General features: G+C 39.0%; 1 protein-coding gene across 1 annotated transcript; it reads right to left on the reverse strand.

The window, feature by feature from the left end:
* Positions 1-831: 831 nt before the first annotated feature.
* On the reverse strand, positions 832-26,293 carry LOC121948996 (RNA-binding motif, single-stranded-interacting protein 1). Its single transcript, XM_042494580.1, has 13 exons — positions 26,001-26,293; positions 19,607-19,785; positions 16,622-16,680; positions 15,220-15,311; positions 10,033-10,190; positions 7,867-7,946; positions 7,125-7,240; positions 5,266-5,315; positions 5,088-5,175; positions 4,746-4,796; positions 3,974-4,084; positions 2,834-2,914; positions 832-2,741 (listed from the first exon to the last, which is right to left on the reverse strand). The coding sequence occupies exons 1-13, from the start codon at positions 26,049-26,051 to the stop codon at positions 2,670-2,672; spliced, it is 1,188 nt and encodes a 395-aa protein (XP_042350514.1). The 5' UTR covers positions 26,052-26,293; the 3' UTR covers positions 832-2,669.

Here is a 26,293-nt window from a genome sequence, read left to right on the forward strand (position 1 = left end):
AGGCATTACACAGAAATCTCAAGTATAATAACAGCGGCCCTTTAAGTTTTTTGCACACCCGAGCTTAACTACAGAGGACATGCTGCTGCGGGTTTGTCTCGACCCCAACAAAGCATCAAACGTGTTTGTTTACAGGAGCACAGATCCAGTGAACACCACAAGGCTTTGTTGTCATTGTTGGTCTTTAACGTCTTAAATAAGCCTCTGGAATCTATTGCCATGAAAGCAGCAGCTCTTTTCAAACTATGAAACTGAATGTGTGAATGTGAGTAGAAACATGTTGCCGTCCCCCTCTAATTAATTACAACAATACATCATTTTAAAAAAAGGTTTGAAGGAAATCAAAAAGTATTCAAAACAATCTATAAGGAAACAGCTGTGTGTGGCCAGCTCCTGAGCGTGGCATTTGGTCTGGAAGGGCGGGCTGGACCTGCTAACCCGACCTAGTACAGAGGAGAAAGAAAACTCTGAGGTAGATAACTGGTCTGACGGACCACCAGGTCGAATCACAGGCTTACTGGAGGATACCATTATAAAAAAGCCTGCTGTAATCCACTATGTTTAAAACATAATTTGTCTTTTTTTTTCTTTTAAAAAAAGGCAATAACGCTGTCCTTTTTATAATTAAAATGTATTTTCTTTTTAAAGGGGCAGTTCACCCCATAGTAAAAAATACATATTTTGTAGTGCTACTTATTAGTCTAGATTGTTTTGGTGTGAGTTGCAGAGTGTTGGAGATATTGACCATAGAGATGTTTGCCTTCTCTACAATATAATGTAACTGGATGACATATAATATATATATATATATTTGATGGGTATATATATATATAGACACACACATCTGAAAAACTCAACAGCAATGCCACTTTCCAGAAATCATGACCCTGTTATTCAAGATAATCCTTTCTTCTTTACTCTCGCAAACTGTGTCACAGAGCAATGTGCACGAAATGTAAACATTAATGGCATCCTCCTTCGCTGAGCTATAAAATTAGCTAACTCAGTGGTGCGCTGGTGGCAGATGCATGCTTTCTTCTGTGCAGTGATACAATTGATGGGTTTAGTTCGGTAGACAGAAAAAAATTCTGACATTAAAACTGCTCACAACAAGGTCTGTGGCTTATCCTGAGTAACTTGGTCATGATTTCTGTAAAGAGATATTTCTATTGAAATTTTCAAATGTATTTTCTGGGGCCCTGAGCACCATAAGCTCAAGGCCATTTAGTTCCATTATATTTGAGAGAAGGCAGACGTCTCTATGGTGGATACCTCCAACCTTCTGCAACTCACACCAAAAACATCTAAGCATATATATACCACTACAGGTTAGAGTAAAGATATGCATTTTTTAAGTTTTGGGTAAACTATCCCTTTAGCTTAATCTTACTATAATTTTGCATTTTTCCATAAGTATGAAATTAATCTGTGGCACTTGTTGGATCCAGGCCTTCCTTCATGCTTGTGTGTGTCCGCACTTGACTATTAACTATGAAAACTGAATGTAATTGTACAAAAAAGGCACACTGTCCAAACTGCAATCTAACTTGCAGAGTCACTTGTGTCCTGGTTAAAGAGACAAATGATTTCCTCAGTGTACTAGCTCACAATCTTTGGTGATGTAAACTACAATTGAAAGTGCCTGTTTGTTTCCTATCAAAGAGCGAGGTGCAATATTCATCTCCTTTCATCCCCCGACTTGCTGAACTTTTTGCCGAAGTTCTATTACAAGGCTTTGATGAGTTTTTTTCCTTGCACAATCTTAAGTCTATGTTTTGCTGTTGGTTTTTTAAATGAAAGTGAAGAAGACACCCCGTCAAAATAACAATTAACATCACCCCATCAGACAAAAACACTGACAAACAAAACACATTTGCCCCTTCTCATTCCCCCGCCCCACCAAATTCAATTTCGTCTATTCTACAATACCATGTGATCAAAAAGGCAAGATTCAAAAGGTAACACATTCCAACATCCAGAAACATGTAAGGTGTTCATACTAAATAAATATTACATCCAGTAAGATCCTCAGATGAGGTGTCTTCTACATTTCTATCAGTTTTGAAAGGGGAAACACGTTGATTTACTTAAAAAAAAGTCCTACATAGCTCAATCCCAAGGCAATAGCTCTCAGCATTTTTTGCTTATTACTGCTCTCTGTGGTGGTCTGTACAACTTCTGTATCAAAACTATAAAGGCAAATTTGAATCAGACAGCAAGATCAATCTAAAGTACTAAGAGAAATCACTTTACAAGAAAACAACACGTAACACTTCACCATAGCAACACTCACACAGCAAGCACAAAAACATCACTTTCAAAAGGTTGGGCTGAAAAAAGTCTTCAGAGAAAAGAAAAAATCTGGAAATATTAACAAAACATATTTACTGTCATGCACTTTGAACAACTGGTCACATGAGTCTTCCTTGCATCCTGTGGCAATCCTTGGTAAAAAATAAACATTTTCTAGTATGAAAATAAAACTTTTTCAATTTTTTTTATATATAATTTGTATCATTTGATGAACTCATATTCTCTCTGAAAATGTTACCAAAAATAGTCTCACTTAAACGTTTGCAGAACCTGTGCAAAAAAGTGAAAAGATCCTTAGTATCCGTTGCATTTGTAGACATGATTGTTTTAGCTGTTGCCCGAATGTTACCTCAGCACTACTTGGTTTGTTGGTAGGAATATGGGGAATGATTGCCGGATGAGTCCACTTGTGACTGTGCACCATTTTCCTGCAAGAGAGGGTAAAATAACAATGAGCTGCTGTTTCAAATGACCACAACGCTTTACAAACATCATGCTGCAACAGTGTTAATGCACGCACCTCTGCAGGAACATTTGATGTCTGCATGTGTGCATACTGCGGGATATATGCTCCTTGCATAGCTGTGTTGGCGGCCATAAACTGCACAGTGAATTAGAGAAAAGTGGCTTCATATAAACAGCGTGTTCATGATCTATATAGTTTACATTTTAAAGGAATATTTCACCAACAAAATTATCATTTGTTTATCTATTATTCACCTCTTGTTGCATTCAATCTGTGCCTCCATAGTAAACAAACAAAATTCTTGATGAATTGAAGTAAATACGGCAGTGTTTAAAACAGCGAAAACTGTATAAAAATATCTGATTACATGCATTTTCACTCAAAACTTACTATTCAAAGCACTTTCACATACGAGCAGTGTGCCCAGGCAAGCTGGTGTGTGCAGTTATGCATTCCAGTGAGTTCAAACGAACATGTTTTCCCATGCACACTACTCATTTTTCTGTGGGACTGTTTGTCAAGGTTATTAAAGTCAGCTAAAACTAAACCAGGAATTAAAATTAGGTGTGGAAAAAAACATTTTAATTAACTGAAATAAAAATTATAAGATTAAGATAACTTATTAAATTTCTCCCCTGACAAATACAATCCATATTTTAATTAAAAACCAAACTAAAATGAATTCTCAGAACAATAAAAAACTAAAATGAAAGGAGAAACTCACTCAGGAATCTAACTGAAACTAGACTGAATTAAAAAACAAAAATAAAAATAAAAACTAATGAAAAATGCAAAACTATAAAGACTGTGGATCTGTGGAAGTCTTTTAAATAGTACAGGTTTGGAGAAAATGCATGTGTTTGCGGCGTACTGAACATATCACTGAATGAATGAGACTTTAGCATTTACTACAAGAGTTCTGTGAAAATTTGTAAACAGGCGTTTTGACATAGTTTTGCTATTGCTAAAATTCAATTAAACAAAAATTTTCTGTGCTTGGATTTGTCACAAACTGTCAAGGAATGAAAGAAAAACTGCTTTTACTTGAAAAAAGTAATGTAATACGGGGTGAGTAACTGCTATACAAATGATCCTTTTGTGTACAAAGAACTCTAATGAAGCACTTTAAACTGCTCATTCTAAAATAGGAACAAAGTGCGAACTCAATTCTGATCCCATGCAGAGTCCTCTCACCGTTCCTGCACTGCCCAGAGAGAGGTGACTCATCTGCTGTGCAAGAGGGGCCATCATGGAAGCAGGCTGTAGTGACATAGACGGGTCCATAGAGGGTGATAGCACAGTACCCTGGAAGAGAAGCGTGAGCAGATGAGAGGAACGTATGCAGTTTGCGCTCACACAAAGTCACTGAGGAAAAATTGTTCTGTAAAACTAATATACTCCTCAAAAGGCACATTGAATAAAGATGATCAAATGTCACAAGTATGATGCCTAACATCTTGGATGTAAAAAACATAATGAGCTTTGCAGGGCTGGATTTCAGGCAAAGAGAAACTGAGTAATCTCAGACTTCACATCTGATGCCCACACCAGAAGGTGAATAGTCACAAGTTGAGCAAGTTGTCTATAAGCATCTTGGCTGGCCTGATGCATCTAGCAGTGTTTTCTCATCTATGCTGGCTCATTTTCAAAGCAAGAAAGGACTCTTCTCTCTAAATTCGAACCCATCTGTTATAAAATATTCGGCATCTGTCACCAAATACGCAGCTTCACATTGCCTCTCCAAAGCAGTCGTTTTTACGTTCCTATACAAACACTTCAGTGCTGCAAATCCTCGAGGATCAGTGTCACCTTATGTGTAACTACTACTATCCCATATTGTGTCTGTCTGTTTACAGAAAAATGTTTCAGTTTCGGAGAGAAATGTGCGATTAAATGGCACAAAAACAAAAAAAAGGGAGAGAGAGTTGTGATGAAGACAACGATGATGAGAGGATTTTGTTCTTACTGGGTGCTGCATGATGTAGGGTTGATGAGGCACCCAGGATGGGTTCTGCACCTGGAACATCACAAAAACACGCTCTGTAAACACACTGGCATTGTACAGCTGCTATCAAGAGATCACATGCTACTGTGACTGGCACGGCAACAAAAATGAAAGGCCGCCGTGCCCTTTGACACACATCTAACCCACACCGAAGCCCCAGAGGACAAGTTTCTGGATCCTGATGACACATGGTTTACAAACACAAATGCTAAGTGTAAAAAACTGATGAATGAAACGCTGTCTCTTTGTTGTGTTACATTATCAAAGCTACACATATTCAGCACTGAAAAGAAGGATTTAAACCTGGTATGTTGAAACCGGAGACATGTAAGGAGACATGGACGTTTGAGCAATCATCCTGTTTGAAATACTGTATGCTGGTGGGAAAAATCTGTGGACACAGAATAAATTAAACAAATTATAGCACAATGAAGTATATACCGACCACGTGAGTGTAATCTAATTTGTAGCTGAAGCTTACCCGTTTTGCATAGCAGCTGCACTGGGGTCGTAAGTGAGTGTCATTCCAGCCTGTGAACAAAAAAAAGGCAACTGGTTTGGCAACCAAACTGAAGCATGTGAGACCAACACAACATCACCATACAACAGTCTGCTGCGCATCTACCGAGCTGGAAAGAGGGCAGGTCTTGACTACAGAAGATTTACTGATGAACAGCAGGAAACATAACCAGGATTACAACTTAATAAAAATTGTGAGCGACAGAAACAATACTTATGATTTAGTCCTTTAGATTCTGGGTCTTCAGCAGGGTTCGTGACCCCTAGGAGGTCCTCAGAGTTACCAGTGGGGACCCCCAAATTATTGTTAGTTCATTTATTTTGAGATTAATTTCAGTACTTTTTCCCCCAAAAAATAAAAATATGTCTGAAAATACACATGAACATGAGTCCAACATATTAGCAAAGATAAACTGGCCTATTTATGAAAAAATGACAGTACACAACATTAATGATCAGCTAACTCTTACATTTACACATGAATCCTTGTGAAATCATGTGAGCCAGCTGACACTTAATCACTGTGCGGCACTTATCCAAAACAGTGAGGTGAAATGCTTAGCTATCATTGATGTACTCGTGGCCAATTATCTGTATTATTATTTTTCCATGTGTGCGGACATTCTTGTGAGCCACAGTAAATCATTTTGCCACTTTTTTGTGCAAGAGACTCTCACACACTGTCCACCTTAGACACCACGGATGCACAGGCTGAGGATAACTCACCTAGTCATGCTAAAACTGCAGCTGACTTTTGCTGTGTTCACACTGTCAGTGACAACGCAACAGTATGACCAACTACATTAAGGCTGAAGTATTTCTAATGTGCTTGTAATGGAGTTATGTCATCAAAGGCTCATGTGTGTCTGCTAAAAATATTGATACTTTTGATATTAAGATCACATTTTGTCGCCCCATTGCATCCCTGCGTGCACATAAAGCTAGCACAGGGTTAGGCCAGAAACAAAAACATATGATTGGCCGATGCTTCACTGCATCATTAGAATGCTAAAAAAGTTGAGACCAGCTCAACTTTGATTTATGGCACATCAGGACTGTCCCAACGACAAGCATCTGGTGTCAGATTTTACCTTCGTGTCGCCTTCTTCCATTGAAAATGACTTGTAGCCTGTTGCTGTGTCGTTTGTAGTGTGAACACAGAATAGGCAGCAACAGGCAAGTGCAGACAAGACAAGACTCAAAAATATTCTGAGAAATATCTCAAGTGCAACTCAGTTTCATATTTTTATATATATATATATATATAGATTTATATATATATATATGTTTTTATACAGCTTTGGGGTCCTTGGCCTAAAAAACATTAAAGACCCCTGCTTTAGATGACTCTTCAGCAACACTAAAAAACAATAAAGTCACTCTTAAGTTCCTCTAGTTTTTCCATCATGTTTGTGCGTGCACCTGAAATGTGTCCCTTATTATTCCTGATTTAATGGACAGTAATAACATGTACATCACATAGGTGCATGGCAATCAAAAAACAGCATACGTAAGGAAAAGGTAACGCCTGCCCTCCATGCTGCAAAAGTTAAATTAAGACAACCTTTTTCAATTCTTCTTGAATCTTTGTCAGATCAAAATGTTTAATAAGTCAAACCCACAACTATATTTATACATAATGCACACCAATGGGATGTGCATCTTTATGATGGCAGGTGTGGTTCACCATTTTCACCACTCAGGGTGATAAAACAATTGACAATACATTATAATAAATATGTACATAGGGAGAAAAAGGCCACACTACCCTTTTTCTCTTTTTATTATTACTATTGTGGATTGGTTCTCATCACCACTTACCAGTCTGGAGTCACTGTCTCTTCCCCAACCGCGACCATTCAGGGCAAATTTATTCTGACTTTGTCGCTTTTTCTGTCCACCATCAGCAAACTTGCACAGCAAAGGTTCGGATGGTGCTAAAGAGACACAAGTGGTTAGAGAATAAAATAAAAGCTTTGCCTCATACAAACATATTTTCTCCCTCTCTCTCTCTCTCACTTACACACACACAAACACACACGCACGCACGCACAAACACACACGCACGCACAAACACACACAGGTCTGTTATTGCTTGCTATACAGTCACTCACTCCCTTAAGCCAGGGAGTGCACATTTACTAGCCAGCCTGGGAACGCAGACATCTAATTTGGCAGCTGTGGAGCTGTAATCCCCTCCCCTTCCTAAAGGAGGCGAGACCAGCAGAGACTATTTCAGTCTAATAATCCAATTAAAAAGCTTAGAGAGGGAGTGGAGGCCACACAGAGCAGCTCCCTCTCTCTCGTTCTCTTTGTCAGTGCTCTGCCACTTCAGGCTGAGTGTATATATGAGCAGCAGACTCACTGACTCCTGTTGGAGGCACAAATCAGCCAGCTGATCACTTCATCCTGCCTATACAACACCGCTCATTAATACTCTACACATTACCGTCATTATAAGACAAATTCTGTTATTTTCTTTCACGTATTATTTCATTTCATTTGCATTTAAATCTCTGCAGAGCATGCCGGCAAATATAAGATATAACACTGCATATCTTACCTGGAACACCTGCAGGTGTTTTAATAAACTTTCCATTGAAGTGAGAAATGACTGCGTCACATTTTTCAGTTGACTCCATCCTGCAGTTATAAAAGACACACAGAGAGCATAGCAACACTGAGCAGGTGCTTTCCAAGAACTGCTTCCTTTTTAGGTGGGTGGAAGACGTGGTTCAACATAAAAGACGGCAAGCCCATGGTGCACATATGCCGTAATTAACATGTTTAGTGCAGGCCACACAGACCTGTTATTGCACACCTGTGCACACGCACATGCGTGTGATTCAGTCTGATATTTGTGTTTTGTCAATCATGACCCTGGCCTCACCTATCAGGTATGTCAGTCAAATGTCAGGTTGTGCAAGTATGACTAGTGGAATCCACTGTAATTATATCACCCAGTCACTGTGAAACTATTTCTTCAAGGAGCTTCCATTTGTCCACACATGAAGTGTTCTTTCCACCTTGTTCTTGACACATAGCTATGTGGTTTTATGTTGGTATTAATTTTAGAAATGAAACCCTTTCTGCTTTGAAAGTCATGGGGCTTTTATGATGAGAAATCAGCCAAATCAATTACATTTCAAAGCTCCGCTCCAGTGAAAAAAATCAAGCTTTTAACCTTGTTAAAGATATACTATGCATGTTTTTTCCCTAAAAAATAATGTATAGACTCATACAGAGGTAATCCCTCTCAGCCATCACTTCATCACCAGTCATCACCTACTAAAAGTGTGTGGCGGTGTATTTATCTGCAGAGAATCTGCCCTGAGCCTATATTTTCTTATGCTCTTCTGATTTTCTATGTTCTGGATGTTTTTGGGCTTGTACCTCCACAGCACGGTCAAGTTTTTATAAAAAGGTGGCTACCAGGTGCCAGACCGTAAGCCACATGCATCCAAATATAGCAAGGTGAAACACCAAACGAGAGTAAATTTTAGCATTGGCTTTTTCTACCTTTGATGGCGAGCGCGTTTACAGACAGTAACTGACAATACTGCATTATATACCTTTAACATGTTCATATGATGTTTTGATTTGCTACAAGACATATCATGAGCAAAATAAGCAGTCAAAGCCATGGCTGAGCATTTTCTCCTCAGGTACACAGTGTACCAATGGCTCTCTAAAAAAACACTTATTCTTCCAGGGTTTGTTATGTCACAAACCTAAAATACCAATCCTGTAAGGCTACGTAAAACGAAGGGTATCAAAGAAGAAGTCAGGCTACATATGGGTATTTTGGGAAATAAGTTTCACTTTCACTAGTCAGAGGTTTGCATGTTCTACGAGGCGAGCAAGTTTGCTCAAGCTGCAGGCGAGCAGCTGAAGGGCGAGGCTAATTTGCAGATTCATAGATCTGCAAATACTAAATGAGGCAAACCCTTTGAAACCTGAAACGACATCATCTTTCTCGTGCTGCTTTCAGATGCCTTTCACAAGTACTTAAACCTTGAGCCCTGAGCAAATTGGCGGGATTTTCTTTGCAAGAATTTAGTAAATTTAGAAAAAGACTTTTATAGATGCTAGGGGAAAAAAGAAAAAAAATAGGGAAAAACTTTATTCATAATTATCATAATTACATATTTAAAATTATGTAACAGAATTTTTTTCAAGCACTTTTACTTCATCATTTATATTTTTTTGGCTTTTTATTTTAAAAAAAACAGGTAATTTTCTTGTACTTGCTACTAATTTTTTGCAAATTTTTGGGCAATTTCTTCTTTTATTGCTTATTGCCTTCTTTCCATATTTGTAAAGAAAATCATGTTACTTTGCTCTGGTTTCATAGAGTTAACCCTAACTAATTGCATAGTGTAATAAAGTATGTGGTTGCTCAGTGTCTTTAGCCATGTTTCAAAAGAAATCAGACCAATTTGTTCAGGTTTCCTGCGGTGTCGTTCCAGGTTTCAAAGGATTAATCAAAGCCTGGAGAGCCCCCCAAATACACAGACAGACAGTCAGACAGACGGACAGACACACACACACACACACACACACACACACACACACACACACAAGCTGACAGAAAGGCAGACTTGTGTGTTCCAGTGGGATTGCCATCAAGCACCAATATTTAGCTGATTTAGTGTTTCAGTGTTTGAAAGACCCGCGTGCATACGCTAATTTTGGTGGGAAAGGAGTATATTTTACACAAAGATCTGACCTTGCGAAACCCACTCCTCTGCTGTTTCCACTAGAGTCCCTCAGGATGCGTGTGGATATGACCTGGCCGAAGTGCTTTAACATGTTCTCCAGTTCCTGCTCATCCATAGACACAGGCAAGTTGGAGATGTACAAGTTTGTCGGGTCTTGTTCTTGTTGCTGTATAAAAAAAGAAAGAAAGAGAATACAATAAATACAGCGAAAAAGGGTAAGAGGAAGCCAGGGGTCATGCAATAACACTATCGGAAATGCTTGAAATGCACCTGGGAAACACAAATACATTCCTTTGTGGTATCACATTCACACTGGCTTTACTAACAAGGAGGACGAGAGGAGGGAAGAAGAAGTTTCCTTACAATTCCATGTATAATTTATGCCTGGAAATGGCTAAACATTTAATAGCACTCTAATAGGGAAATCAGTAATGGGGTTAACAAGTCTCCGCTTATCTCGGTTTCTTCCTGTCTGTCTCTGTTAGAGGCTTCAGGCAGTAAAGGGTCACTATGAGCAGTGATAAATAGAGATTTGCATGCAGCCCACAGTGGCTTGAGGCTCAGCTGATTTCTTGCTGTATCTAAATAGCATCAGCAGAAACATAAGACATGGCTACGAGTCCCTGGGGAGAGGCCTCTCACCATTAATATTCATCAGCGTCGTGTTGTTCAGACTCAGCTACAGGGTCAGGTTGGATTACTAAAAGCAATACACTGACAGAAAAATCTACATTTCAGAAACAGAGGGCAACGAATGAGCCACAGTCTGCGCTGCAACAAACTCACTGACTGAACGTGCTTTACCTTTCAGGCCTTTGGTGGCAGAGCTGAGCATTTATATTGTGAGGTGTCCCCTAAATGACCTCCCAGTTAGGCAATTGATGAATTGTTAATAACAGGAAGCTGGCTTCTTTTCTCTTGTTATACATTACTTCATGAAAGATACATTTTGACCCAGTCTTTATTGTTTCTATTCCTGAAGAAATCATGCTTGTGACTTACTCAAAGATAGTTTGAGGGTGAACTGAATGTTTTATTGGTGCAGTAAGTCAGCCATAGCAGCTCCTCTGTTTTAAAACGGACTCTATTGTTACTTGAAATTTGAAAGAAAGAAAACTAATTGTATGTGTGAGTAAGAAGCTCAGAGAAATGCAGGGACACTTGATTTGAATGGCTCAACACCCATCAGTCAGTCATTAGATGTGACTGACGCATGCTTGTGGAAGAAGAGCTGATGAAGAGGTGTGGCTGATGGAGGGGTGTTACTCTTCTCCTTGCTACAGGGACAGAGAGGACAGGATGCTGTAAAAATGATGTGATCTAGACTGTACAAATAATGGACATAGCTACCGTAACCTATCGATTCTTGGACTGCCGTTTTGAAGCCTTGAGTTTGGCATTTCGGGTGTCTCCATCTTTTTTTGGGGGGGGGGGGGAAGAAATGATATTTGAATGAGAGGTTGGTGCCAGGGGTGGGTCTGACTCATAGTCTGTGGTGAGGCCATTCAAACTGTCCCGCCCTTAAATGTGAGTAACTTTGGGCCTTGACAAAACGTGAGTTAACGGGTGAGTTACAAAAAGAATTCTGCCCCTGAACAGTTATCATGATGGTTGAAATTAGCTATAGAGACTGGAAGTGTTTTTAAAACTGGGCTGTAACATATATATTTCTGCTGTTAAGCTGGGCATTTTAACATGGGGCCTATAATGATTTTGCTCTCTTTTTGGAGCCAGCCCCTGGTGGTCAATTGAGGAAATGCAGTTTTTGGCACTTTTATGTTGGCTTCATTTTTCAGCCAACGAAAATTAAGCCAACGGGTCGCACTGTACACTTTTTACCTTAACTTAACTGTTCACTTAACTGACTCCCTGTTAGTTTTATAATTGATTTTAAGATTTTACTGATCACTTTTAAAAATCGTCTGGGTCTGGCCCAAAGCTAATAACAGAAATGTTGACCTCATATGAGCCAGCTCGCAACCTTAGATCCTCGGGTAGAGCCCTTTTGGCCATTCCAAAGTCCAGGCTTAAAACCAGAGGACATAAGGCTCGCAGACTCAGAGACTTCTTTTAAATCATTTTCAAAAAGACATTTTTACAGACTTGCATTAATGTGATGTTGTCTGTTTTAATTCATATATTTATTTTTTTTTATATATCTTTCTTTCATTCTGTCCTGATCATGTTTAATTCTATTATTATTACTATTATTACTTCTTATATTTTTTTAATTGTATTTACACTTATTGGTATGGGTTGCTACTTTTGTTTTTTAATTGTTTCTGTCTCTAATTTTCATTATCATCTGTCTTTCTTCTAATGTGGTTTTGCCTCAGATCTCTCGCCTGGCCTTAAAAACTCTTCTTGCTCCTGCTTTGCTTTGTTTGTCGAAGCACTTTGTATACTCTTTTGTATACGCTTTTAAATGACCTACATAAATAAAGTTAGAATAATACTCATTATTAACTTAACTGGGGTATACTAATCTAGCACATCGACAAATTATGGGTGCCCACTGCAGCCTCAATCTTATCTGCTGGCCACTCAGCAGCTCCACTGAAGCAGCTGCGACTTTAAAAGTCTTCCTTAAAGACGCTAACAACTGTGGTAATGAGGGATGAGCAAGTGCTGTTTTTTCACTTCCTCTGTTCACTTTTAGCCCGCTGATCCACAGATTAGACTGCCACTTTCCAGTCAAAAGAAACAAAATAAAACAATGCTGTTCCTCTATTAATGCCACCCACACAGTTTGATAAAACCATCTAAAAGAATTCCATGATGTACAATGCTGCCTATGTAGATAACTTCTTATACAAATGTGCTTTAAGTGAAGCCCTTAAGCACATAATTAAGTATCACATGACATTCATTGAAATAACGTATGGTAAAAAAGAGGAGAAACTCTTATCTGGCCACTTCCCACCACCTGCCTTTGAAATAATAATGAGAGAAAGCCCGTTGAGGGTGGCTGTGAAGATAACCCCCCCCCCCCCAAAAAAAAAAACAGGAAAAGGACCTTTGTCAGAGAGTCCATTAAGCCCAAACAAGCTGGAGAGAAAGGCCCACACTTTATAATGGCATTTACCTTCCACAATACAAAGATTAAACTTCAGCATGCCCCTCGGAGCTGCTCTATTTTAATTAAAAAAGTAAAATGGGTGCACAGAGGCATGTCAAGAAGCTCTACAGATCCCCAGACAGGGAAATGAGGCCAAGGGTTCTTGCTCAGTGTTGTATGGGAACTAATTTCCCCCGACTGGTTCCTGTTACCATAACAACACACAATTATTTACTTCCCTTCTGATGTCAGAAAATGCCTTAAGTAATTCAGTCCTACTTTAAAGTCATCTGAAAATCTCCAATGTGAAAAACTAAAGCCGGATCTCTAGTGTATTATTAGCCGTGACTGTCACAGTGGTCACCAATACAGCAATAATTTAAACTATTCCTTTAGCATGACAATTTATTATAACTCCAAATTTCTCAAGCAGAGAAATCGGTTTATTTTTATTTCCTGCAGGTTGGTTCCATTCCTTTCAAAAACATGGGGCGGGGGGTCAACTTGGCAACAAATGTAACAAAAATGTCAAGAAATGAGTAAAATGTGACAAGAAAATTACCTAAAAGTATTTATCTTTATGATAATGAAATTTTTTTTGCTCATTTTGGAGCCATGTCTTGTTTCCTTTTCCTGATGTTGCTTGTTGTCTTCTCCAAATATTTGAAAAGAAATCAAACCAAATTATTGAAAGAAATCAAACCAATTTGCTCAGGTTTTAAAGGGTTATGTAAAATAATATTTCAGCCACATAGTAAACATACGTGTAATGACAGGAGGCGACAGAAAGACTACTCTCAGCTTCAGGACAGGCTTACTGCAGAAGTATGTGCACACGGTGGATAATTTCTCTGCTATGTCATCCTCAGCAACAGCAATCTCTACACCCTATAGACTAACTTTTGGCACCACTCACGTCTGACACCCTTCTGAAGCTTCAGTGTGAGCTGTCAGCAACCATTAATGATAAATATATGCAGCACATGAAGGGAAATGTACACACATAAACCACATGTGCGCAAAGCCGCAAATACCAAATACTTTTAATTACTGGGGAACATATCTACTAAGAATGTAGTCCGGCACAAATGTGCACATTATTAACACAAACACCGTATTAAAGATATACTGTGCAGGATTTTCCTAAGAAACATTGCATACATTCGTACGAAAGTAATTCCTCAATCATCACTTTGGACCCACTAGAAGCGTGTGGTGGTGTATTTTTCTGCTGAGACTGCCCTCTGCACGTATTTTCTTATTTTCATCTTATTTTCTGTGTTCGGGACATTTATGGGCATGTACCCTCACAGTGCTTGGGTGAGGTAGGGGCCTTATAAAAAGTTAGCAATCAGGTGCCAGACTGTAAGCAGCATGTATCAAAGACACAAAGCACAAAATAAACACATCTACTAATCACTTGGTTGAAGAGTTTCAGTTGACCAAGATTTTCTACTACAGCCCTACAAGAGACAGCTTTTACTTTCACTTTTGCTGGAAAGTTTTAGACAAACAGTCCCTTACAGTCCTGCATAGTATGCCTTTAAATATACTATTTATGCAACAGGAGTCAAACTTGACGGAAAATGAGAAAAATGGGGATAAGACAGAGGAGAAAATACACTTAAATTGAATAGAGAAGAAAGATTACCAGCTCAAAGTGATGCTGTTCTTACAGAAAATGTCTCATTAGAATACCACAGTTAAATGCAGTCATGTGCTCACTCTCAAGTAACTGACATTTTTGACCTCACAATTCATTAGACATCAGTCACCCGCACAATTGACAGGCAAACTGAGACTGTCAAACTGCGACAACCCTGTGGATAAAACAAGTGCCTCAATAAATTTGGTGAAATTTATTGACGCACTTGATGATGCTAAACATCAATGAAGTTCCATAAACAAACACATATGCACAAATATCTACTGTTTTCAGCACATGCTTATTTCTTGATTTAACGTTAAGAGTCACTACAGAGTCAAGGATCAAACATCCTGCAGTCAAGGATTCCAGTCCTGCTATTTAATACCACACAGATTAGGTTTAGGTCGCCTCCCCATATGGGGGAGAAACAGTGTTACTGGGTGACTTGTATGGGAGTGATATCAGGATTAGACTGTAATGAATCCTCACCTTTGCCATCTGAGCTTGGACACCAGTGGTCTTCAGGGCAGCCACGGCTTTCTGAGCTGCAGCGGGGCTGTCAAAGTCCACAAAGCCATATCCTGAGGAGACAAGCCGCACAGTTAGGACAATATTCTATAGGCAGCACAAATAAATGGCTGAGCCTCTGGGTTGCATGGGCTGGCCTATGCCACTATAATTCAATGAAATGAAATGAAATGAAATGAAATAAAATAAAATAAAATAAAATAAAATAAAAAGCAGGGTTGAGGGAAAAAAAGATCAATTCAAAGACAAATTAAAAGACAACATCACATTAAAGATGGTGATTTAAAAATAGTCACTGATTTGGCAAGCCTCATCTCCTCAGGCAGGTTGTCCTAAAGCCGAGGGGCCCTGATGGCAAAAGCACGATCACCTGGATGGTGAAGGGCTGAGTGTTTATTAGCCCGTAAAACATATTACTATAAAGCTTCATATACAGTGTGTTACTATGTGAATCAGCAATGTTGTGTATATACTCCTGCACTATATACTCTAGGGCCACCTAACTGTGAGTATTTATGTGAGCTTTTGTGCCTGTTTGTGTGGAAGTAGAGGCAGAAAAGCGCTGAGGATGCAGATACCAGTGTGACGTTCATGGCTCAGGTCAGCTCTTTGTCCTGGGGGGTACAAACAGGGTGAACATATAGTCCCTGACCTCTACTGCAGCTGCTTTATTTAACCTATTCTAGCTATATTGTGGTGAATATGCCAGGGCTCTTTCGGCTGAGAAATGGGTCTAAAAGTTTAATGAGACTCTTCATAATTCAGAAATTACTAAAAATGCAATGGCTTTACAGAATTTTATGAAACTCAAGTTTGCACAAAGTTATGTCTAAAGCCATCTCTGGTTTTAATTCAAAAGTCAGTCAAAGTCTTTATCAGTGTCCTCTTTCACTGAAAGACATCAATTAACTAGCATCTGTATAATCCAGAGGAGAGTGACAAAACACTCTCTTAATCCCATCAGCTCAAGAAAGAATCAGTAAGCCCCTCTTTAGTCAGATGGGCAGTCTACTCGAAATGGGCCAAGACCAACACTGTCACTCAGCAGAGGGAGGAGGAGTCTGGCACTTCTTCCCAGGAAGCACCCGCAGCAGTAACACACCAACAGACAAGAGCCGAGGCTTAAAATAATATGAGCTGGGAGGCAGCTTTAAGCAGCCTGGCTGTCTGTTTCCTGACTTGCCCGGATCATCTGACACAACTGCATAGCTGTTGAATGACTTGATGTTTTGATAGATTTCCCACATTGGATGTCTACCATTTTCTCTGAGACAGTGTAGGACTGATATTCTCTCCTGAGGTGATGAAAATGCTGCGGGGCACTTTGTGGTGTTGAAAAGAGAGGAAAAACAACTTCACATACCTTTACATTTGTTTGTAGTTTTGTCCAGGATGGCCTTTGTTGATACAATTTTGCCATACCTATGGGAGGAGCAAAAAGGCGAGGCATTGTTAGCTAGGATTATGTACCAGACAGAGCCAGTTATAAAACACACAGAGAGGGAGGGTTGGGCAACAATCTATGACATCATTGTAAAAATATGAGAAACAGGAAGTGGTTTCCATGTGGTACTGAAAATCCCCACCATGTGAGTGCAAAGTTAAACAGTCTCTTTTTAACTCAACCGCTGTATCAAGCTTTACACAAGTCACCAAAGATATATTACAGAATTACTTACAGATGCTTGTGCGTATGTTCAAAGCACTGCCTCAGAAAACACGTAAATTATCACATTCAAAACTGGCCTGGTTCATGGTTTTGGTTAATCGGTGAAAAAAAAACCCACTCCTTTTTTTCAAACAAGAATGTCAATAATCCAAATCATTTCAGTGTGCATTTTTGTTGCTATTTTTTAAAAACTAAATGAAATGCTCTATATACACATTTCACTGTAACATCAAACTAACAGAAGTCTAAGAAAAATTCAAATTGGGATTTAAAAACAAGTCAATCCTGATTTAGCTGTTTAACACTTTGAAACCTCAGCAAAGTGCTTTGATTTCTTTCAAAAACATGGGGAGAATGCAATGACCAACTTAACAAGACACAGCCCAAAAATGATCAAGATTAGTAAAAGAAAGAAGAAAAGAAGAAAATTACCTCAAAATAAATGAAAACAAAAGCGAACAAGAAAATGACCAGAAAAAAGTGCTGAAATTAAAAAAAACAAACATATTTGTAAACATTTTTTTCCTGTAACATTATTTTAAATACATAATCACAATAATTATTAATATAGTTTTTTGGACATGTTAATGACAAGATAATGTTCTAATAATCCTTCTCCTTTTAAAAAAAAAACTATTTTTAAGGTCATTTTTTTTTGTCACTTTTAATTCATTTTGTAAAACTTCTACCCTGTGTTTCTGCAAGAGACCAAACAAATTTGGTTAGGTTTCGAAGGCTTAAATAGCTTGTGAAAGGCTCCTGAATGCAGCACAAGAAATGTCGATCGATGTTTCAAAGGCCACCTCTGAAATGCTCCACACAACCAAGGGGTTAAAGAAGGCCTCTGAATTCGTCCACGCAACTAGTTTGTAATTAATTCATTTGCTGTACATTTTTAATGCTGTACAGTGGTTTCCATTCTGAAGACTCTCTATACTCACTGGTGCGGAGAAGGAAATCTTCAAAATTTGGTATAATACAATATATGAAAGCTTCTTTCAAAATACATGTTTTTTCATTGGGACTGCATAATTAATTGAAATATTATCAAATTTTCAATATAGGCAAGTGCAATATCCAGTTTCAAGTAGCTTCAATTTTTTGTGTAAAATGGTGTAAAGGTGTAAAATGTCTCACAACATACCACCATGAATAAAGCATTGTGGTGATACTGAGATGCCCCAGCCTACAAACCATATTCCAGACATAAGGGAACCCGTTGGTTTGGTACAAACATTAGCAAAAATATATATTTTTATTTTTCCTTAAACAAATGAAATGCAGGGGCGCCCAGTAGCTCAGTTGGTAGAGCTGGAGCCCCATGTACAGAGGCTATGTCATCGCCGCAGCGGACGCAGGTTTGGTTTCGCCTCGGCCATTTGCTGCATGTTATCCTCTCTCTAAACCTTTCAAGTTTGGGCTGTCCTATCATAATAAAGGTAAAAGCCCCAAAAAATAATGTTTAAATGCAAAAATTAAGACTAATATCACAATTTCAATACGATTTCTTTAATTCTTTATTTGCATATGCTGCTGGACGATTTTCAATGTGTGTTTTCCCAGTCAGGGATTAGGCTAAATGCTGAAATGGGTGAAATAGCATGACCTTATGATCTTTTCTTCATCTGATCTTCAATCTCAAATCATTCGTGGCTACAGCATGTTTGCTCTTAATGTACACAGGAAGTCACAAACGGCTCATTCAATACAATACAGAAACACATCTAAAGTGTGAAGTAATTGTTTCTGTGAAATAGAACGAGTGTGAAAGTACCGCATTAAGGTTGCTCTCCTGAATCCAAAATGCAACCTTTTGAGAATCAATCCATAATTTAAGAAATTAAAAAAATCTTCAAATGATTTTTGAGTGTTGTTATTTAACCATCTGAATCCTCAATAACATCAAATAAAAAATACTAAAATACAATGTCACTGCTGAGCCCAGTTTCAATATGTAATATATTTCCTAACACCCAATGAATGAATTTGCAGCTTTGTGACGCAAATCCAGTATTGCATTGAGAAGACGGGTTGCAGAAAAAAAGCACATAAAATCTTAGAGGCACCTGGGTGGTCTTACTGCATTCAGTGCACAAAGAGAAATGAGGATGAGCCCGGCACTGACAGCATCTCTCCTTTATCCACACACATGATATATGAAACCCCTGCAGTTTTGCCCCATGTGCTCATCATATACGCTCTGTCCTCGTGTGTTTTCAAGATTCAAATGAGGCCAACAATAGCGCTGCATTTTTTTTATACACACAAAGACACCCATACGAATCAATAAGTGTCTCAATCCCCTCTCTGCATGATTAAAAACTACTGTTCTTCATGAAAAAGAGTATTAAATGTTAGATAATTTCTTGGAAGATATTTAAAGATAAAAGATATTTGTTGTTAAAAATCTGCTTATTAGAAAGGAATAAAAGGCAACAATAAATTTCAACAAAAATAACACTGTAATAATGTCCTGATCTTTCAATACAATTAGCACTGAGTTGCACATGTAAAATGACATATTTACATCTTACACTTTGCACTTTATTTAGATTTTTACAAATGTGTGTCAAAAAGTGACTGCCACTGCAAATTTAAACTAAACTTTAAATCTAAGCCTGCCAAAAAATCAATGGCTGATCGATAGCAGATAATGATGAGAGGAAGTGTGGTACTCACGGCTGACAGAGCTTGACCAGGTCATGGTCTGTGGTTGAAGGCGACAGGCCTCGGATGTAGAGGTTGGTTTTGCTGAGCTGGTCCCAGCCTGCAGTGCTACTGCTGCTGCTGTTGTTGGCACTGCTGTTGGTGCTCGGGCTGGGTGGAGCCATGGGGTGTGACGATGAGGCAACAGGTGGCTGGAATAGGCAGGGAAACACTAAGTTGAATTCATGTTACGGCTGGGAGGTAATTAAATGGTATTTATTGTCATGGCTCACACCTCTCAAGTATAAATGCATGAGTCACCTCTGACCACAACTGTCAACTTAAAGCACTGAAAGACAGCTGAGGTGAGATTGATGGGGCAGCAGTAAAATTGTGTAAATGCATTAGGCGTCCACCGATATTGTTTCGATATTGAACCAGTATGTATTTACCACAAAAAAAAATCTGTTGAAATTTAGAACTGAGATATAACAACCTCCAACACAAAACTTTGTTTAAATGCCTTTAGCAAATATCTAATCAAATTGAAACTTTCAACACCATATACACCAAGTTCACTGCATTTTTTTTTTAGAAAGTTCTGGTGAAAATTTAAAACAAAGTAAAAGTTCCTCCCATGCTGACACTTTTATGTATTGCTGACTGCCTTTCATGGTGTTGGTTGAGTGTAATATGCGCGCTTTTTCATTAATTCATTATACCTGCAATCATTAAAATAAAAGGCCAATACAGATAATCAGCAAAATGCCAAATATCAGCCCTGATAATCTGCCAGGCCAATAATCTGTTGACCCTTACAATGCATAATTGATGTAATATTACATTAAAAGAGCTCTATATGATATTCAGTGTATCTCTGATGCAGAGATTGTCTGCACATGGCTTTCAACATGGCTGGCAGCAAATGGTGCTACGAACGCTAATAGTGCTTACAACAGCAACAGTGCTGAAAGAGCTACGTAGTAATGGTGTTAGCTGGAGGGGGTGCTACACCTGAGTGACAAAACTGTCCCGATATCAGTGGAAACCACCATTTAAGAACATTACAGCATGGTGGCATTTAACTAGCCACTGGGACATTCACACTCAACCACGCAAGCACTAACTTGCTTGTGTGGGCGGACCATCTACCACAACAAAGTACAGAGAAGCTCAGATACACACACAGAAGAAGCATGATTTCATTCTCTGCTCAGGACAGGGCATATATAGATGATATGGCCAAGTTGTTAGCAAACAGTATCTTATTTACACATCCAGCAGATGATAAACATTAGTATTCATTTTGAGCTGTGTTTCTGGCAACCTGATGAATTGGAGACAAATATTCCCTCTTGTTTAGCTTTGTTTTGCACTCTACCAACCACTCAAGGACATTTTTAGTGATTCAGCAGCAACTGAATCAGCTGACTGGTGCTGTGAAGGTAGCCTATAGTGGGTTTTTAGAGCTTTTTTAAAGGTGAAAAAAGCTGACTGTTGCATGTGGAAATGATGCTGATGCGGCGAGAGTGAACCAAATGAGTAAAGTTGAAAGCTGTAAAACCAAAACAGTTTAATAAAAGATGCTGAAACGCTCTGTAACACTGGGGTGAACTGCACAGTCGGGTAGGTATGTCACTACAAGTGACTCCCTCTCACAAGTACATCGTCATTTAGTCCATTGTTAATGTAACATTATTGAGTACAGCTGCTTTAAGTGATCCTTGTCCCTGTTAGAACAAAACAAGAACGCACTTTTCTGAAAAAAAAGGTAGGAGATAACAAAAGAGATGTCTCCCTGTGTATGATTTCACAAATACACAGACCGAATAAGGCCCGCTGTGCCCCCATGTATCAGGGGGGGAAAAAGACGAACTGTCTGGACACTCCATCATTAGTATCATGTGGGTTTCTGTCCAGTGTGAGGATTAATGTTTTACTGTGATCCATATCTGTACAACAATCTCCATCGCACCTTCGCAGTCAGCACTATCGGGGTCCACAGGGGCTTGTAGCTCTGACAACAGTGTCACACTGATGTCACACTGCCTCGGGGAGTAGAATCGGTTAATCGCAGGTCAACATAAACAACCATCTCTGGTAAAGCGCTAGACTTCTTATCACTCTAATTAATAAAAAGCGATATCTATACGCTCAGAATGTTTTGAGTGACTAATAGCATGGCTTTATTTTGCCTATTAATTAAAGAAAAAAACAAAAAAACTATTATTTTGCTCTGAGATTGTATAAAACGCAGACAAACAAATGGCACTACAATGTTCACATGCTATTCAGTTTTGGTACACAATATCTGCAGGGCCTGTCCTTCTGTAGGCAAGGAGGGAAAACCTGAAAATCCCTCAGTAATTGAGCAACTTTGTGCTTTATGTTTATAAGACACAGATGTTGTAGTCTGAATGAGCTCTCCCCTTCAGGGATGTGTTTTGTCCTTTACCATCCAGCACTGATTACCCGCCCACAACCCCCCTCTCTGAGAAATCACAAGCTCAGAGGAAGCTGATGGAATCCCAAGCATGAAGTGGTGACAGGATTGAGCAACCGAAGTCTGGACGAGAGGATCTTCTCCTGTGACCGACTGGTCAGCCGCCTCACATGCCTTAACAGTGAAACAAGTTTGACTTACTGTTCCCAATCTGATTGGTGCCACAAATCCTTCTTTCTTCTGCCATAACGAGCAGTTATCTGCTGTCTTAAGCAGGGTATAATTACTAAAGCTAACAATAATGAACATGCCTTTCGTGTTTCCTGATCACGCGTTCCTAAAATGAAAGGTAATGGATTATCTAGCAGTGATCTGAAAAAAATTGTTCTGAAGTTATAAATCTTTTGCAAAATACAAACCCTATTCCAAAGACTAAATGATAAGAAATGTGAAATATATCACAGTTGCTCTCATGACTAGCCCTCATTTACAAACATAACCATGGCTAAATTGTTTTTCCTGATTTTTGTGAGGCCCTTGGCAGGAAACACGGATCACACATCAGGCTACAGTTAGGTCAAAAACCTACTTAACATGAATTACCAAAAGAACAGAAAAGACTCCTTCAGTAATGCTGAATAAAACTCAGTTCAGAACCAAACTGTAATAATTCTGATTTCAAAATGACCTTGCTGGCGCCAAAGTAAAGGTGACAAGTACTGTGTCATCATGCTATTTCAGTCTTGATGTAGTGCAACTCCTTTAAAGGGTAACACCACCTAAATTAAGAATTCTAATATGTTATTTCCGTGGCCCATAGAAGTTCTGCTCCATAGGCATAGACATAGCATAGGAGCCTGATTTTGTGGCCCCAAGGCAAAATGTTTTCTTTTTTATACTGAAATGAGCTTTATTCTTTTGTAGTGTCCTCAATCTAGAAACAGAACATGTACCTATATACTCAGAAAATTCCACTAGGTCGCCGCATTTACACCTCAGTTCAAGGTGCTAATATCATGGCATAATACCACCTCACTATTCTGTATAATATGTCATATCGCCGGAAGGAGGAACAGGGTTGTCTCGCCTTTGCGCCAGGACAGGAGGAAGTAACAGCGCCGTAGCGACATGTAAAATGTAAATACGGGAAAATGTGACCATGGGCGACACTGGTGTGACTTATTGACGACATGTTAATTTTTGCAACCCACTGCAAGGTGACTTAAAAAGCAGCTTTAGCAATAAGTGGCTAATACAAAAAAGAAGAACCGGGGCCGCAAATGTCCGCAAATAGTGAAAACAATGAGCTCCATGCCCTCCAATGAGATCAGCAGTCAGACAACAGAGAAGGCAAATGAATCTTATTAAGATGCTATGCCATTGTTATTGTTTAAAAATATTGCTGACTCATATATCATATGTCACATTAGAGGCCGATGCTGTTGTGTGTTCCATGTCACGCCTCTTTTAATTGTGGGATGCCACAATGCAGGAATTACGCTGCTGTCATTTGGTTCTCTGTAAAAACGCAGGGGGGAAATAAAGAGGGGACTTCGATCTGGCCATATATTTACACATAATCTCTGTGTAAAAGTGGCTAGAGTCGAAATGATATCTGTATAAAAGGGACAGCCTGCAGGATAGGACCACTGATGAGACGGGTGTGAGGTTTCAAAAAGCAGCTTGTAGCACTTTGCAGCTAACTCAAAGAAGAGGAGCAGAAGCCGATAATGTCCACATTATGAGAAAATAATGAGGTCCAGAGGATTCCTACCCACTGTACAGATGACGAGATCAGCCACCCTTTATTAAGGAGAGTCAAAGATTGTTCTTGCATATTATGCCATTGTTATAGTTTATAAAGTGCTGCCAACACCAACATTATATGACGAGGGCGGCGCTGTTGTGTTACAAATCACACCTGTCACGCTCTTTTCTTTACAGGACGCTGGCATACTATCTGAAATGTGGACTTGGCAGGATTGGGGCAGACTGGGATGGCATAAACCCAGCATAAAGAAGGGACTTTGTACTTGCCCTATACTCCAATTTGTGGGCTCATAATATCTCCATATCTGTCAACGGTGCAGTTCCACACTTTACAGGCTTCTTGACAACACTGGAAATTTGAGTTTTAACACTTAAGTTTTTGGATTTGGGAGAGTGTTTACTAATATTTTTGGACTGTCTTAGACCATGGGACTTATATGTATACACTTTTCAAATGGGCGTAGTTCCCTCTAACATGAAAACTCTATCACTCAGCCTTTTAAGGTTTTTTTCAAACACAAGAAACAAAAAAGTCTGCAATTACAGAATATTTCTTAGCACTTAAAAACACGGTTCTTGAATGCTCATCTATGAACGCGCCCTGCAAGCAAAATAGAAAGCTGAAGCAATTCCCTGTTCACAAATTTTAGGTAGACCCTATAGTGTTCAAAACTGTACATTTCATACCAATATCTTTTTGTTAGCGACCAGAACAAAAGTGATAACTTGAACTGTAGGAAAAGACATGGGAAAAACAAACACAACCAAAGGTGGGAATTCAATAGGGCTATAGAAAAAAGCTTTAAAATCTAAAAATGATTCATGCTGCAGACTTGCATTACATAGATTCAAGCTATAATTTATAGCATATGAAGCAACAACTCGAGAAAAGCCAGTCTTTCAAAAGAATGTCAGCCTCAGAGCTTCGAGCTCTCTTTTCAGAGTCTAGACTTCAGGTGAATGCAACTTCCCTTTTCTGTGAGACTAGCAGTGTTTTCATAGGTGTGCCTGGCTACTCAAATGCAGGACTGTGAGAGATGGTGATGAGGGAGAGGACGGCATCTTATCAGCCAGCTGCAGACCAGCAGAGCCCGTCATATCCGAACTGGAAATACACTGGGCTTCCAGTAACAGGCCTCGCCCATGGAGCTCTAGCCACAGGATAACAGCATGACCAAGACAGAGCAAATATGCTTATTTAAAATCTTTTGGCTGAAGGGAATTTAAAAAAAAAATCAAGTTGTGACTGGAACAAAGCGAAAGCATAAGTGGACAATGAGTCATTTATACTGTATAATTCTGCACCACACAAAGAAACCTGATACTGCAAGATAACCTCTGCTTTTTGTCACTAAAAGTGAAGTGAATTTGGCAAAAGAGACAGACAGTGGTTGTAACAAAGCTCTCTCTCTCTCTCTCTCTCTCTCTCAATAAGTATATATATATATATATACATACATACATGTATACATGTATGTATGTATGTGTGGTAGAGTTTCTGTTAAGTGGTGTCCATTACCAACCCATGTGTACTTCATTTACAATCCAACTTTTGCACCTCTCCTGATTAATATTTTTGCACATACTGCATAAAACTGTATAGATTATCCCGAAACAGCTATATTGTAGGCTACATGTATGTAATGTTTTTAAAAGCATCTTCGTAATTTTATTGTATTTTTTTTTACTCATCTATTCAAATCCCTGAGTGTTAAGAGTACTTTGCCTTATTTCTATTCCTCCTAATATGTTTATTATATGTTTATAAATGCACCAAATACCAAAGCAAATTCCTTCTCAGATAAAATCTATCTGGTAATAACCCATTTTCTGATCCTGAAAATATATAAAAACTGATGCTATTGGAGGTATTAGCTAAATATTTTTTGCTTTGTGGCCACTAACCATCAAATTAAGCATCAGCTGAGGTCATCGGCCTGTTTCTCTCCAGCAGTGTCGGACCTGGACAACAACCCGAACAGCAGGTATTCTCATTATGCACAAGTGGCCTATCTGAATGTGTCAACAAACAGAAACACAACACTGACATTACAAATTACGTAAGTAAACCAAAGTGAGTTTTCTTTTTGTTTGAGCGTCGGCTGGATGTAAGTTTATATGTAAGAGGCTGTCAAATAGACATTTAAGCCACTTCCACGAAGTCAGCTTTGTCCTACGTTATGTCTGACGGCTAGTCTTTGCTGGCGTATTTACCTGTTTGCGATACGGAGTCCTTAGTGGGTTTCCAGTATTAGCAAAAATCATCCTCAGTTCGAAGAGGGAGGGCAGTTTTGTTTTCAGTCAGGCTACAATCTTCTAGCGAAAAACATCAAACTCCTTGTTTAAGTAGAACAATTTTTTGACATGGATATCCTCCTTATTCCGCTAAAGGACGCAAACATAGGTTTCCACACATATTAGCTGCGTACATGTCCTTATTGTCGTCGACTATCCGGCAACTGAAACCTCCGTAAATTGTCCCAACTTCGATTGCCCTGCCCCGTTTG

This window comes from Plectropomus leopardus, chromosome 10, assembly GCF_008729295.1.
Source record: "Plectropomus leopardus isolate mb chromosome 10, YSFRI_Pleo_2.0, whole genome shotgun sequence".
In the NCBI taxonomy this organism is placed as follows: domain Eukaryota; kingdom Metazoa; phylum Chordata; class Actinopteri; order Perciformes; family Serranidae; genus Plectropomus; species Plectropomus leopardus.

Bases quoted from the DNA above. Each gene is read 5' to 3' on its own strand.
- LOC121948996 (XM_042494580.1), bottom strand. From the start codon at position 26,051: ATGATTTTTGCTAATACTGGAAACCCACTAAGGACTCCGTATCGCAAA. The intron at 10,191-15,219 runs GTGAGGATTCAT...TTTTTTATACAG, and splicing joins TCCAAGCTCAGATGGCAAAG to CAACAAGAACAAGACCCGAC. The intron at 7,947-10,032 runs GTCAGATCTTTG...TTATAACTGCAG, and splicing joins AGAGGAGTGGGTTTCGCAAG to GATGGAGTCAACTGAAAAAT.